Raw genomic sequence first — 12,500 nt, forward strand, 5'->3', positions numbered from 1 at the left:
ACGGGAGGCTCTTTCTAAGCGGTTGGGCTTTGAGAAGATGGTTCAATAAATTCTTTTATATTCTCGTTAAATCAGCTGTGAAAAAGGCCGGGATCGATAGACGATCCACTGCGTCCGAAAAACACATAATGACCGATAGTAAGTATAGTTGAAATCTTCAAGCCAATCGTTGGAATGGATTATATGGTGGATTTGTGAAACATTCTTTCCAAAGGAAAACGCTCGGAATACATGGGGGCCGTTATCTAGTTAGATCTTCCGTTATCTGTGAGTAGACATCAGATTTTCGGTTCGATTTATTCTTTCTCGTACTGCGTCGTACTTTCTACACGCACGCATTTACCTTACACGCACGCAATATACACACCTAGCTAGTTCTGACTAAGTTCAAGTTCGTTTTACAACAAATTTCCTCCTGCCACCATCGATACTCCTGTACCATCGAATAGTGTTTAACAAACAACATTCTTATCCTCACATCATTTACAATGCTGTACATCCCGCACAGATAGACGCGAGTGTTCAATCAACCGGCGGGAGAGAGGAATATAGCTGATCGTCGAAGAACTAACAAAATGACAAAAAACCGATTTGGAAAGATGCAGAAAGACACAAAGTAACCATAAATAGTGTTTGTAAATTTAAAGTGAAACCAGACAATGAGCTCTCGGAGGCGTACGAATATCCTGGAGTTCAATTTTTCGGAAAAAAAACAAAACATGCCCACAAATCGGGTCTTAAATGGGAAAGTGAAGGCTGAATTGAATCGTTAAGTTAGCACACCGCTCCGCTTCCCTCTGCACTGTCCGCTTAAGGTATCCTTGAACGCTACCCCTGAATTTTGGGATGTGATGTCTCGATCCAACAACGATCGTTTTGTCCTATCCAGCTGCCTCATAAGGAACGAGAATACTTTCGGCTGCAACACCAATCCGTCAGTCAATCCAGGAGTATGGTGACATCTTCTTCGCCGTTTGGCAGTTTGTTCGAGGGATCTGTGCGAAATTGATGGAAACGAGAAGCGGTATATTAGATATAATCCTAACACAAAAGCTCAGAAACTAATTCCAAAAAGTTGAGTGATGATTGTGAAAATGAACAGCTACAATAGAGTGCAAAGCGAAGGAAGAAAACCTAACATTAACCCGAGTAACAAGCTCCATCAGTCAAACCAAGCCAAATCATTCCAAAACATGCTTTACCTCTGATGAATGGTACGAAATCAAGGCAGAACGGCTACGGAATATGAAGCTATTTGGAACGAGTAAAGGAACTGAGAAGAATTGAGGTTTCTCGGTGGTGGTAGTAACGGCGGCAGCAGCAGCGCACCAGCAGCGAGTGGCACTAGTGACAAGCGATACTGAGAGGATGACTTGGGATAGACGAATTGACTACGCAGACGGGTAGCGTTACGGTGGACCGTACGGGTAGTTGTCCCTAGAGAACACCAGATCCTCGCCATCGTCATCCATATCACAGTCAATAAAGTAATCCGATGAACGTGCAGCTGTTGATGGAAGGGAATGGAGGTTGGGGGTTTTGAAAAAAGATAATTGAGGGAAACGTTGAGGAGGCAAATTATATGTTTTTGGGCGTTGGGCGACAAGAACTCATTTCGCGAAGAACAGCGATCATGCGAAGCAAATGAACACAAATGAGAATGATCTTTACATTACACAATCAAACCGGTAGCCAAATCAACAGTAAATGTAATACAACAAATGGCAAAGAAAGCGCATATCAATCAAATCAGAGCATGATCTTAAACAACGAACGTCTGAAGAATACCTTAACTAGGTATCGCGCACATTACAAAACCTCTCCCAGAGTTTGGTTGGTGCTTTGTTGTAGTTGAATCGTAACGAAGGAGACGACGGCGATCCCCGCTTTACGATCGCGGTAAAAACTGTGCCAGCGGTAGTTGAACTGGACGAAGTGGTATGGATAGTAATTTGAAAGACAAAGTTAATCGATTGGACTCGATCAAAATGATCGGTGCGTTTGCGCTGCTGCAAAGCAACAAAAACGACGATCACTCAAATGTGTGTTTCTCTCGAATTCATCTCGAATTCATTCGTTGCATTCGTGAATCGCGCAAATGGAGCACTATTTGGAACAACTCTTACCATTATGGGGTGGTTGTTGTTGCTGCTGCTGATGCTGCTGCTGCTGTTGGTTCTGCAATGTTGAGGTATCCGGCACTTTACGGTTACTGCTGCCACTGTTTCCACCGGCATTGTGATGTTGCTGTAGCTCCTAAAAAGATGCGAAAGAAATGTCAATAATCGTGATGCTTTTAACTGCCACACAAGTGCACAGCTTCTATTTTCGCTGTACCTGTAACTCTTTGAGATCTTTCATTATCTGCTGCATATCCACAATGTCCAACGAAGAGCCACTGCCGCCGCTCACCGCACCCGATGGAATCGCAAACGGTAATCCGCTCGCACCACCAACGGCATTAGCCATGGAGCTATTGAAAGAAGGTGATGCAGACGTAGATCCACTGACGGCGGCCGCTGGTGAATGTTTGGAATATTTCAATCCGGAACCGGATGACCCGGTCGGTGTCCCCATCGGAGACGGAAGATCCATCGAGGCAACAGGACTGCCAGCGTGCGAGGATGTAGTGGAGGAGCCCGATTTGGTTTTGCCAGCGATCAGATTTTTATACTTTTCCCGATTGAGCACAGGTAGGTTCGTACCGACCATGGGAGACGTTACGTTCGATCCGCTCATCATGCCAGATCCTTTCGATCCTTGCACTACCGCGCCACCACCGGTAGCAGCATTAACACCACCGGCGGTCATACTGTACTCGGCAATGATTTCGATGCTACTGTCACTGTCCTCCTCACGGCTCGTTCTTCGATGATGATGATGGTGATGATGCGACGAGGATCCCTTGCCTTCGGTGGTGCCCCCCGGGAAGTGTACCCGGCGAGGCGAGGAACCATCCTTGGAGCTTGTGGAACTCACCACAACCGGTTCGTGCCGTTGCCCAGCCTGTACCCCAGCCGAATGATCATCATCGAACGAGCATCGTCGATTGCCGGTGTGATTGTTTCGTCCGCCTGCACTCCGGTTCGTATCACCCGGAGAATGTCTGCTGTCGATGGTACTGGCAGGTGGTGGAAGGGGAGGTGAGTTCATAATGTTGCTAATACTATGATCGGAGGTACGCTTGTGGAGGGAAGAATGATTTGGAGATAATCCATCGCCGATATACGGGACGACGCCGGTGAGACTGGCAGTGGAAGTGGCAACGACGTTGCCGCCGATGGCAGCTGATGGTGATCGTTCCGAGTCAGTTTGCTTCGACTTACTGCCACCTGCAGATTGGTTACTGGGTGTCCGCTGAGATCCGCTGATGCTCATCGTCATGTCGGTGGCCGAGACCGACGGCACTCCGTTCATCTTCGTGCCAGTCGATTCCGGTAGACCGGGTGAAGTTAGGGGTGAAAGCATGATGATCGGTTTCTTGCTGTGCGGTTCCTTCACAGCACCGCCGCCACCACCGGCAGTAGCAGCAGCAGCAGCGGTACCAGCGGCAGCACCCTGGATCTTGGCCAGTACCTTTTTCCGGCGATCGAGCTCCTTCTGTAGATCCTCGTACCGTATCCAACCCTTCGGCCACAGTGGTACCACCCGGGTACGCAAATAGTCGGCCACAAACTCTTCCTGTGATTCGTTGCGTGGCCGCACCAGACCGTACATATCCGATCGAAGTGTGAACAGCTCCCACAGTAGCACGCTCGAACGATCGTTCCAGGGGAAGCGTTTCTTTGGATTGCGCACCTGCGGCACCGAGACAGGTGCCGCATCCGGCTTCTCCGCCCCATTCGTCATCAATGAGGTGGCACTAATGCTACTGTTGTTTGCAGTGCTTGAGGCGGCGGCAGCAGCAGCGGCCGTCGCGGCCGCCTGTGCCTGCTGTGCGGCACGGATCTCCTGTACCTTCGCACAGTCCAGTTCGTATTTGGCCAGAATGGCGGGCATCATCTGGTTCACCGCATTTTCCAGCTTTCCCAGTGTGCTCTTTGAGCGATTCTCGAGCCACCGGATGCGGATTTTCTTCAGTTTGAGCTGCAAAGATTGTCGACTGATCGAGAGGTGTGCCTCCAGATACCGGAACACCACGTTCCGCGTACTGTTCGAACCTGAACCACCGTAGCTACGGCATGCCTCGTCGATCTGCAACATTAGATCGGCCACTTTGCTATCAAAGTAGTTCAGCTTTCCACCGCCACCGGACTGGCTGTTGGCCAACTCTAGCAGAGTGCCAATGTCGTTGCGCAGTGACTCTCCGATACCATCTGGCAGTTTACAATCCTTTCGCTTGCGTTCTTCAATCTGTTGCTGTTGCTGTTGCTGCTGCTGATGCTGCTGATGCTGTTGCTGTGGTTGTTGCTGCTGCTGCTGCTCTGGTTCCATTGGTCCACCGTTCATCGTCGGAGGATCAGCAGCTGCAACACTAACGATAGTGCTAGCGACGGCAGTGGTAGTAGTGGTAATAGTGGTCACTGTGCTGTTGGGCATCGTGGATGGCACGCTGGTTGAAACGTTGGCCACTGGCTTTTCGCTGGTACTTTCGCGGCTAGATTCACTATCCGATCCGATGTCGACTTCGGAGCGGGTATCGTGCGAGTTCTTCTCACTTCTACCCTCGTCCTCATCGTCATCCTCATCCTCATCGTCGTCCTCATCATCTTCATCCTCATCATCGTTCTCCTCATCATCCTCCTCGTCGTCCTCGTCCCCTCCGCCATCATCGCCGTCTTCTTCCGCTTCCGAGCTGGACACACGGCTCGAACCACTCGAGCGACCCTTCTTCTCTTGCTCCATCTTCCTCAAGCTGTCCCGCTTCGCGCGCAGCATATCTTTTACCGTCGTTGTCTTTACCGTCTTCACACCACCACCCTCGATGGTCACCGCTGTCTCATCCTTCTTTGTTGAACTAGCCGGATTGGTCGGTTTTCCACCTTTCACGCCATTTGATTTCGAATCCTTTTCTCCTCCGGACATCGGCAGCACACCGGAAGCCGAGGACTGCACTAGTTTATCCTCGAGGACCATTGCCTCTACGGTACCACTTCCTCCCTTCGGTGCTGCCGATTGGCCATTATCGTTCAGTTTCTGCTTCTTCGATACGTGGCCATTCAAGCGTACCTTCTCGTCCTGGCTGCCGCTAATGGCTACTGCTGTGCCACTGCTGGCTGTCAAAGACGGTGTTGCATCTTCATTTCCTGACTGACATTCCATTGGCTGTGCTGGTTGTTGTTGTTGTTGTTGCTGCTGCTGCGGCTGCTGTTGAGCTCCCAGATCCTTATGGTTGGATACAATCTTCTCGCCCGAAAGCTGACCACCACTCGTGGTTTCCTGCGGTTTCGATTTGGATTCAGTAGTTTCCGGCTCGGCCTCACCATCGCTACTCTCGGAAGAAGTGGATAGAGCACGTTTCTTCGGTTTCGGCATACGTTGAGCATCCTCGGGACGCTCAAAGTTTGACAACTGCTTGAACTCGAGCTGCCCCGAATTGATGTAAAATCCGCCACCGACCGTTTCAACTTCCTGTGGCATCAGTTCATCGTACTACAAGGAGAGCGAAAAAAAAAATGCAGAATACAATCCGATTAACGTAAGCTGTGTCCAAAAATTCGAACGATTTATCGATACTCACTGCTTCGGAGTTGTCGATGAACGAATCTTCCTCATCGTAGCCGGCACCGCGATCGCAGTAGTCCAGCTTCGAAGGTGGAGCGTGCTTGGAGCTCTTGCTGCTAGCGTACGCTGATCCAGAACCGTACTTTAGCTCCAGTTCCCGTGCCATACGTGCAACGTCGTTGTCCAGTTCCGGATCGGACAGAAAACCATTCGCTTCTTCATCGTGCTTCTTATGCAGCTTTTTCAACCGTTTCTAGCGGGGAATCGAAAACGAAAAACGAAAAGTACGTTAAATTTTAATAGACTGACGATTGCAATTTTACAATCCTATTTTGAATACTAACTAAAGTATTTAATTTCATTTAGATAACTGTTATAAAGCGAGCTCATTCCACCGTGGACGGTTACATGCCACAACAAACCACCAAGACGGGCGAGCGTTTAAAGACCGCTATATTGCCAATCCACGCATTGCCAATTGACACGCAAAGGCGCGCCAAATCATTGCCAAACGTTCTCGCTCCCGCTTTCCAGACAGATCAAGATCATCACACCTGGCCTACCGTGACTACCAAGAACAACGGGCACAGAGGAACGGAATAGGAGAAGACATGTCTCGGGTCGGGTGGCAGCTGAAAAACAATACCGAAACGCACGCACGCACACAGTCGCAAGTAACAAACGCGTAGGTCGTCAACGTCGTCGGTGCCGTGCAATGCGAGAAGCGGCACGCACACGCAACGGAGGGTTCTCGTGCAGAATCTATAGGGTAGGGGCAACCCCTATATCAGGCCAAGAAGGTTGCAGATGATTTGCAATTCCTCGGTTTAGACCTAGAACAACCGATAAATCGCACGGCCTACTAACACACCATCAGCACCTGGTGCTCGTGCAGGTCGATTCGTTATCGATGTTCCGCACGACGATTGAAAGCTACTTGGATGAGGAGTTTTGACGTTTTCACTTCTTTAGGTCAAGCAATTTGCGGTTTCGTTCCGCGGTACGTCTGCGGTTTAGGCAAAGATGGCCTCTCCGGAAGAATGGGAAGTCGAGGGCTGTTCCCACTTACCTGTTCTTCGTGGATCAGTTTGGAGAAGTTGAACTCCGGGAAGCTGTCGGCGGTCGGTTCGAAGAGGTTCAGGTTCAGACGCACGGTTTTCTGTTTCTTCGATGACCCACCACTATTGCTCCCATTATTTCCTGCTGCGCCTCCGCCGATGGCATCCTTGCCGCCTGCTGCGCCACCGAACATGGACGAGCTGGAGGCGAACGCACTAGCGGCTGCGGTGGCGGTGGTGGTCGCCGAAGATAGCTCGAACTGCGAAAATGCTCCACCACCGAAGGAAGACGACGACATGAGGGTGCTTCCGGTGGAGATGGTCGTCGTTCCTCCACCGACACCACCCTTCCTTACCACATCACTTATCGTGGTCAGTGTAACACGTTTCACATCCGACATATTCCACACTGCGTCGCCTCACACCGGCGCGTTGGCCCCGTGCTCCGCTCCCTCGCTCACTCGCTGGCTCGCCTTCTTCTTCGTCGTTGCGTCGTCGTCGTCGTCGTCGTCTTCGTCTGCTTCAGCCTTTGCTTTTCCTTTCTCTTGCCGCGGCCGACGTTTGGGTCGCTGCTGTTGTTATTGTTGCTGGTGCTGATGATAATGCTGCAACTGCAGCTGCTGCACTTCATGCGCTCCCCGCACACTTGGATGTGGAGGGCCGTCGACGGCCGGGAAAGCCCCCCCGGTGTGACATTCACGAAAACGCCACGCTGCTTCTTCGCGCTGCAGCCCTTGGCACGAACAACACGGCACTCCTCACGCGGACAGAACCCCTAATTGGAACACCTCTTCCTCCTACCACTCCTCGAGGAACAGACAGGATATGCTTTTCTGGCGCTTTGAGGTGCGCCTTTCAGGAAACCAGGATTTTTGCAAACCCTGCCCCACGAGACGGGAGACGCGCACACACACGTACGTACACACATACACTCGCAATGCACTTCGACTTCGAAGGCGCGGCGCGATCGAAAAGGAAAGACGATCGAAGAAATCACCGCCACCGTTTCGGTCCTATTTTCTGCGGTCCAAGTGACCTCTGGTTCACTCACGGTATCCTCGGAAGCGCCGTTAGAAATCCGCGCGGTCGGCAGTGCAAAACCCCTTCCTTTTTGGTACGGCGGCAGCTTTTCCTGTTTTCCAGCCCCTCTTCTTCCGTTTTCCGTGGCAGGATCTCGTCTTCTTCTTCCAAAAAAAGAGCGAAGCGGTTGACAGTTCCCCCTTCGGCCGCGCTAGGAGGGTAGGAACAGAGCGACCAGTTTCGGTATACAGTCCAGCACGGGCTACAACCACTGAGGACCGTATTGGAAGCTGATTTTGGTCCACTCGGAAATCGATGAAATCCGCTCGATGAAAAATTTAAATTTCTCCGTTGGTGGTGTTCCCGTTTCTTCAGTTGTTTTTTTTATTGAAAACTGAACGTAACTTATACATATAATATAACAATTGCAACGCAAACCATCTCGGTTGTTACTCCTAAACCTGCGATTAAGCTAAACGCTCCGTCTACAAGCAACTCTATTCGATCTACGATCCTCCGAACACGGTCCCGTTGCGCGGTCCGTTCAGTTCGTTCAGCGAACCTAAGGAACAGAAGATAAGAAAACAGTCTCTAATCAAACTCACTGCACTTCCAGATCGAACTCACTTTCGTCCTCACATTCGCGCAGCTGTGCCTGCAACGTTGGCACGTAGTCATCGTAGTGCGTCTGGAAGAAGTTGCCCGCGTACAGGTTGGTCAGATCGTACTTGCGCGTAAAGTTGCGCGTCGAGAAGTAACGTCGCACCGTTCCGCACTGGTTCGATATCCGAGGCTCTCCGGCAAAGTCCAGCTTCTGCAGATGCTCAAACACCAGCACCACGAACCGATGCAGTCCGGTTCCGCGCGGTGTGATTGCGCCCAGATACTCGACCAACGTTTCACCTCGATCGATATCATTCCCGGGGATGTTACCGACGGCCCAGTGTATGAACTCGCGGAACCGTGGATCATCCCGCGACGGTACGTCCGGATCCGTCATGATGAGCGAGTAGAGCGCACGTTCGTTAGCGTTCCATGCCACAACCGGTGGATTACGGATTTGGGTTGGTGTTAGGCGATTACCTCCCTCCGCCTGTCGACCACTTTTGAACGATACCCGTGCCCAACAATCTGGTGCTTCATCGATCACATCCGGTACAACCTCGTACGAGGCGAACGAGCGGTACACGTGTGCATCGTTCAGGATATCGGATGCCCGGGATACGAAAGAAATGCACAGGATTGACACAACGAACACTAGCACTGACTGCAGCAGCGGCAGCATGACGATGAGATCAGCTACAAACGTTGACGACGAAAACACGGCTACTGTCTGCAGATCTGCGGAGTGATTTTCCTTTTAAACGGATCCAGCCGCTGCTGGCGTCGCTGATCGCAGATTGTTGCGAAAAACTGGTTCCTTCCATATATGTGGCCGCGGTGCTAGAATTTCCCTCGCTCGAAATGTGAAGGGTTGCCTAAGCCTCCCGCTAGGAGATGATGTCTGTTGCTTTTCGCGAGCGAATGGACTCCCCCACCTTGCCGTCGTTCAACGAGCCGGTTATCTAATAAGCCTCGCCGTGCGCATTAATGTTGTGAAGCCGAGGAAATGTGCCCGGGCGTTCGAACGATCATTACGGTGCGAAAGATCGGTGCGCTTGACACGATGTCACCCTTAATTGGAGTGATAATGACACGACGACTCAAGCGCAACTACAAGACCTTGATAACCTATTAGCCCGCGCAATGTCTAGCATCACTTTCAATGGCCAGCATAATCGCATGCCGCCATTCAGCGCGCATCGAATGACTCACAATTCTAACGAATCTGTTCCATATCAGGTTCCTTTATTTTTTTTATTTGATTCTTTTGCGAGAGATAAAAAAACTGAATTCCAACCGTGTCTTATCGCTACTCCGTACCGGATGAGAGCTGCGCGTGAAGCGTCGGAACGTAATCGTCGTACTGGGCCTGATAGAAATTGCCAGCTACCAGCGTTCCGAGACCATACTGCTTGACAAACTCGCGATGCTTGTAGTTCAAACGATGGTTGCGACTACGGTTCGACACTCGAGGGGCCTGCGAGTAATCGATGCGGCCCGTGGGCTGCTCGTACACCAGGAACACGTAACGATGCAGCCCGGAACCGTTCGGTGGACCAGAACCGACGAACCCGTACATATGGTCTCCTTCTTCGATCCGGGTACCGGGAATGTTACCCACCAGCCAGTGGCCGATTTCACGGAATTTCGGTTCCTTACGGTTCGGTGCATCGGGATCGACCATGAAGAGTGTGTAGAATGCGTTCGGATCGGCGGTCCATTCCACTTTCGGTTGATCTTTAACCTGCGTTGGTCGAAGCTCCTTGCCCGCCTCGACGCTTACACCGCTCGGATACGTTATCTGGAAGATAGAAGCCAGATGAACACCAACATAGTCCATATAACATGTCCGCATTGGGATCTTGTGGCATCTCTAACCCACATTCCGCCCATTACCTTAGCCAGCTCCTTCGGGGCAACGTCGAGCACATCGGGAATCAACTCATGTTCGGTGAAAACCTGTTGCACATCAGTCATGATGAGGCTGGTCGCGGTCTTCGTTACGTCACTGTCAACAGCCCAAGCGCAATCCACCAGTACCAGTACCACCAAGCACAGCCGCGGCCACAACGAAACTGAGACTGGCTGAGAGCGTACCATCGTTCGCAGTTCGCTCGTTTCGCTTATCAGGCCGAAACACTCGAGAGAAGCACCACAAATTGCTCGATTTTTTTGTTGGTTTTAACTCGTTCTGCTCCACAATAAAACTCCTGACTATTCTAGTGTACAGCGGCCACTCGAATGATAAGGACGATCAGCTGCGAGATAGCACGAGGTTGATGATGATCCGGACTGGGCCACAGTACAGCTTCACTCGTCGTCGTAGATCGTTTGAGAGTGTCTCTCTGCGCGACTCTCGAACCGGTTGTACGTTCGATGGTTTGTGTGCCCATTGTGAAGTGGCCTCGGTTCTCCGGCTAGATCAGTCGGTGGTGGTGGTGGTGTTGTTGGACACTTTTCCATGTCTAGACCAAACCCAGCAGCTAATGGATCAAATTATCGGTGGAATATCAACAATTTAGCTCAGCACTCAATTAGATTTTTTTACCACAATCACAATAAATCCACTTAAAAGGTTGTTACACCAAACGATTTCCCATGATTGCTCATAAATGGAAGAGACGCATAAGAAATCTGTTCTGCTGTGATATTTTTGTCAGTTTGAAGCTACTAGTCTAACGAAACCTTTATGATAATTACAAACAACCATTATGGGAAATTTAAACGAAGCATTCATCTAATCTCTTTTGATTTTAATATTCCATAGCCAATCTGCTGTAATTTTCTGGGCATTTTCTTCTTCTTTTGATTTTTTCTTTATTTTCGTTCTCACCTTACTTTACTATATTTTTTGTTTATTACCGATCGTTTTCTCCCTAAAATCATTTTATAGCTTACCTATTTCGTATTATTAACAAACTTTTATTTAGCTTCAAATAAATGTTTTTATTGTTATTACAGTTTACATATCATCGAATTTGGGTTCTTTGAGACGTATATTCGAAAATCAAATGATAAGAGTACATCAACACATTTTTTTTCTTATCAATCTAGACCTGATCGTAGCCGGAATGCTTGGTACTTTGCCGTCTTAAACATTTAGAATCCATTCCTTTTTGTAATCAACTTACGGCTGAATTTGAGAACGCTCTAGAGGAAAACATTTTCCATCGTTTTACAATATTCCGGGGGTTCCAGGCCGTAGAAACGCATCATCATTTCCAACATCGCGATTCCGGACAGCGCGATCTCAGCTCGCCCCGCCGTCCACATAACGTAGCCACAACCCGGCCATGAAGATGAAACATTGTTACAGCATCCTTGCAGCATCCCGAATGTCCGTTTTATTTATCACGATTACACCACCATCAACATGCTGCCGATCAACGAGGACGGTGAGCGCAATTATCCCCGCACGTCTTCGCCGCTAGAGCCACTAACGGCCACAAAAGGGCAGCGTAGCAGCACCCTTAAATTAACAAGCTAACAGTTACGTTCTAATACAAAGTTTTGTTTTACATAAAATTGCCCTTTTCTTCTTCCCGCTTCTTCTTCCACACACTACCCCAGGGGTTACCGCTATGCGCTGTCTCTGCTGCTGCTGCTGCTGCTGCTGTTGCTTCATCCTTTCTTTGGTCCGAGACTCGCAAGGATTCGATGCTGCTGCATCTCACGAACGCATCCTACATGGTCCCTATCACCCCATCATCAGCCGAAGTGCAGTGCAGCGTACTGCATCGCGAAAGCACAACGATGCAAACGATGGTAGACGAGGGAGCGGACGGCAGATCGTTCCTGATTCTCGATCTCCAGACGGGCACAGGTGAGCGTACATAAGGAGTAGCGCTGCGTTGCTAGATTTCCTTACGTTCGTACACCACCCTGTCCTGGCCCTGTCCTTCCGTTCTCTGTCTGTCTCGCAAGTCACCGTGCCCCCTCCCTTTCCCCTTTTTCTCTTCCGTGCGATCGTCGTCTTATGTACCGCAATCCCGTATCCCTTTTGCTTTGCTCCCGTTTGCGCAACGCCTTTCGATCACGTCCTGCTGCTGTCCATGTCCATGCTGCTGTCCGCGTATGTGTTGGTCCAGTCCCGTGCGGCCACGTTTTGCGTTATTGCGTCGTAGCCATTCGTACCCCCTTTGTGTTTGGTTTTGT

At 50.1% G+C, this 12,500-nt stretch overlaps 4 protein-coding genes across 20 annotated transcripts in view; 1 reads left to right on the top strand and 3 right to left on the bottom strand.

Annotated features, from left to right (window-relative positions):
* The window catches only part of LOC125947944 (atlastin), a 145,511-nt gene that overhangs the window by 13,197 nt on the left and 119,814 nt on the right, over positions 1-12,500 (top strand). For 13 of the 14 annotated variants that reach the window (XM_049673546.1, XM_049673540.1, XM_049673547.1 and 10 more), the window contains exon 8: positions 1-681. This exon is cut by the window's left edge and continues 2,575 nt beyond it. The exons of the other annotated variant lie outside the window; for it this stretch is intronic. The gene's annotated coding sequence lies outside the window, so the exon portion shown is untranslated. Of the gene's footprint in view, positions 682-12,500 lie in introns of those variants that run through there. 14 annotated transcript variants of the gene reach the window in all.
* On the bottom strand, positions 831-7,900 carry LOC125947896 (ubinuclein-2). Of its 4 annotated transcripts, XM_049673415.1 has the most exons (7): positions 6,734-7,900; positions 5,681-5,917; positions 2,338-5,592; positions 2,127-2,256; positions 1,789-1,926; positions 1,203-1,507; positions 831-995 (listed from the first exon to the last, which is right to left on the bottom strand). In XM_049673415.1, exons 1-5 carry the CDS (start codon positions 7,121-7,123, stop codon positions 1,889-1,891), a joined length of 4,050 nt encoding a protein of 1,349 aa, XP_049529372.1. In that variant the 5' UTR covers positions 7,124-7,900; the 3' UTR covers positions 831-995; positions 1,203-1,507; positions 1,789-1,888. The 4 variants fall into 4 exon arrangements, with proteins under 4 accessions (XP_049529372.1, XP_049529370.1, XP_049529373.1 ...); XM_049673413.1 differs by lacking the exon at positions 1,789-1,926; XM_049673416.1 differs by lacking the exon at positions 1,203-1,507.
* Positions 8,249-9,027, bottom strand: LOC125947998 (protein D3-like). Its single transcript, XM_049673624.1, has 2 exons — positions 8,370-9,027; positions 8,249-8,304 (listed from the first exon to the last, which is right to left on the bottom strand). Exons 1-2 carry the CDS (start codon positions 9,025-9,027, stop codon positions 8,249-8,251), a joined length of 714 nt encoding a protein of 237 aa, XP_049529581.1.
* On the bottom strand, positions 9,579-10,653 carry LOC125947997 (protein D3-like). The gene is made up of 2 exons (XM_049673622.1): positions 10,242-10,653; positions 9,579-10,146 (listed from the first exon to the last, which is right to left on the bottom strand). The coding sequence occupies exons 1-2, from the start codon at positions 10,443-10,445 to the stop codon at positions 9,655-9,657; spliced, it is 696 nt and encodes a 231-aa protein (XP_049529579.1). The 5' UTR covers positions 10,446-10,653; the 3' UTR covers positions 9,579-9,654.

The sequence above is a fragment of the Anopheles darlingi genome, chromosome 2 (genome assembly GCF_943734745.1).
Source record: "Anopheles darlingi chromosome 2, idAnoDarlMG_H_01, whole genome shotgun sequence".
NCBI lineage: Eukaryota > Metazoa > Arthropoda > Insecta > Diptera > Culicidae > Anopheles > Anopheles darlingi.

Bases quoted from the DNA above. Each gene is read 5' to 3' on its own strand.
- LOC125947896 (XM_049673413.1), bottom strand. From the start codon at position 7,123: ATGTCGGATGTGAAACGTGTTACACTGACCACGATAAGTGATGTGGTA. The intron at 5,918-6,733 runs GTAAGTGGGAAC...ATTCCCCGCTAG, and splicing joins AACTGATCCACGAAGAACAG to AAACGGTTGAAAAAGCTGCA. The intron at 2,257-2,337 runs GTACAGCGAAAA...GCATCTTTTTAG, and splicing joins AAGATCTCAAAGAGTTACAG to GAGCTACAGCAACATCACAA.
- LOC125947997 (XM_049673622.1), bottom strand. From the start codon at position 10,445: ATGGTACGCTCTCAGCCAGTCTCAGTTTCGTTGTGGCCGCGGCTGTGC. The intron at 10,147-10,241 runs GTAATGGGCGGA...TCTATCTTCCAG, and splicing joins CCCCGAAGGAGCTGGCTAAG to ATAACGTATCCGAGCGGTGT.
- LOC125947998 (XM_049673624.1), bottom strand. From the start codon at position 9,027: ATGCTGCCGCTGCTGCAGTCAGTGCTAGTGTTCGTTGTGTCAATCCTG. The intron at 8,305-8,369 runs GTGAGTTCGATC...TCTGTTCCTTAG, and splicing joins GCGCGAATGTGAGGACGAAA to GTTCGCTGAACGAACTGAAC.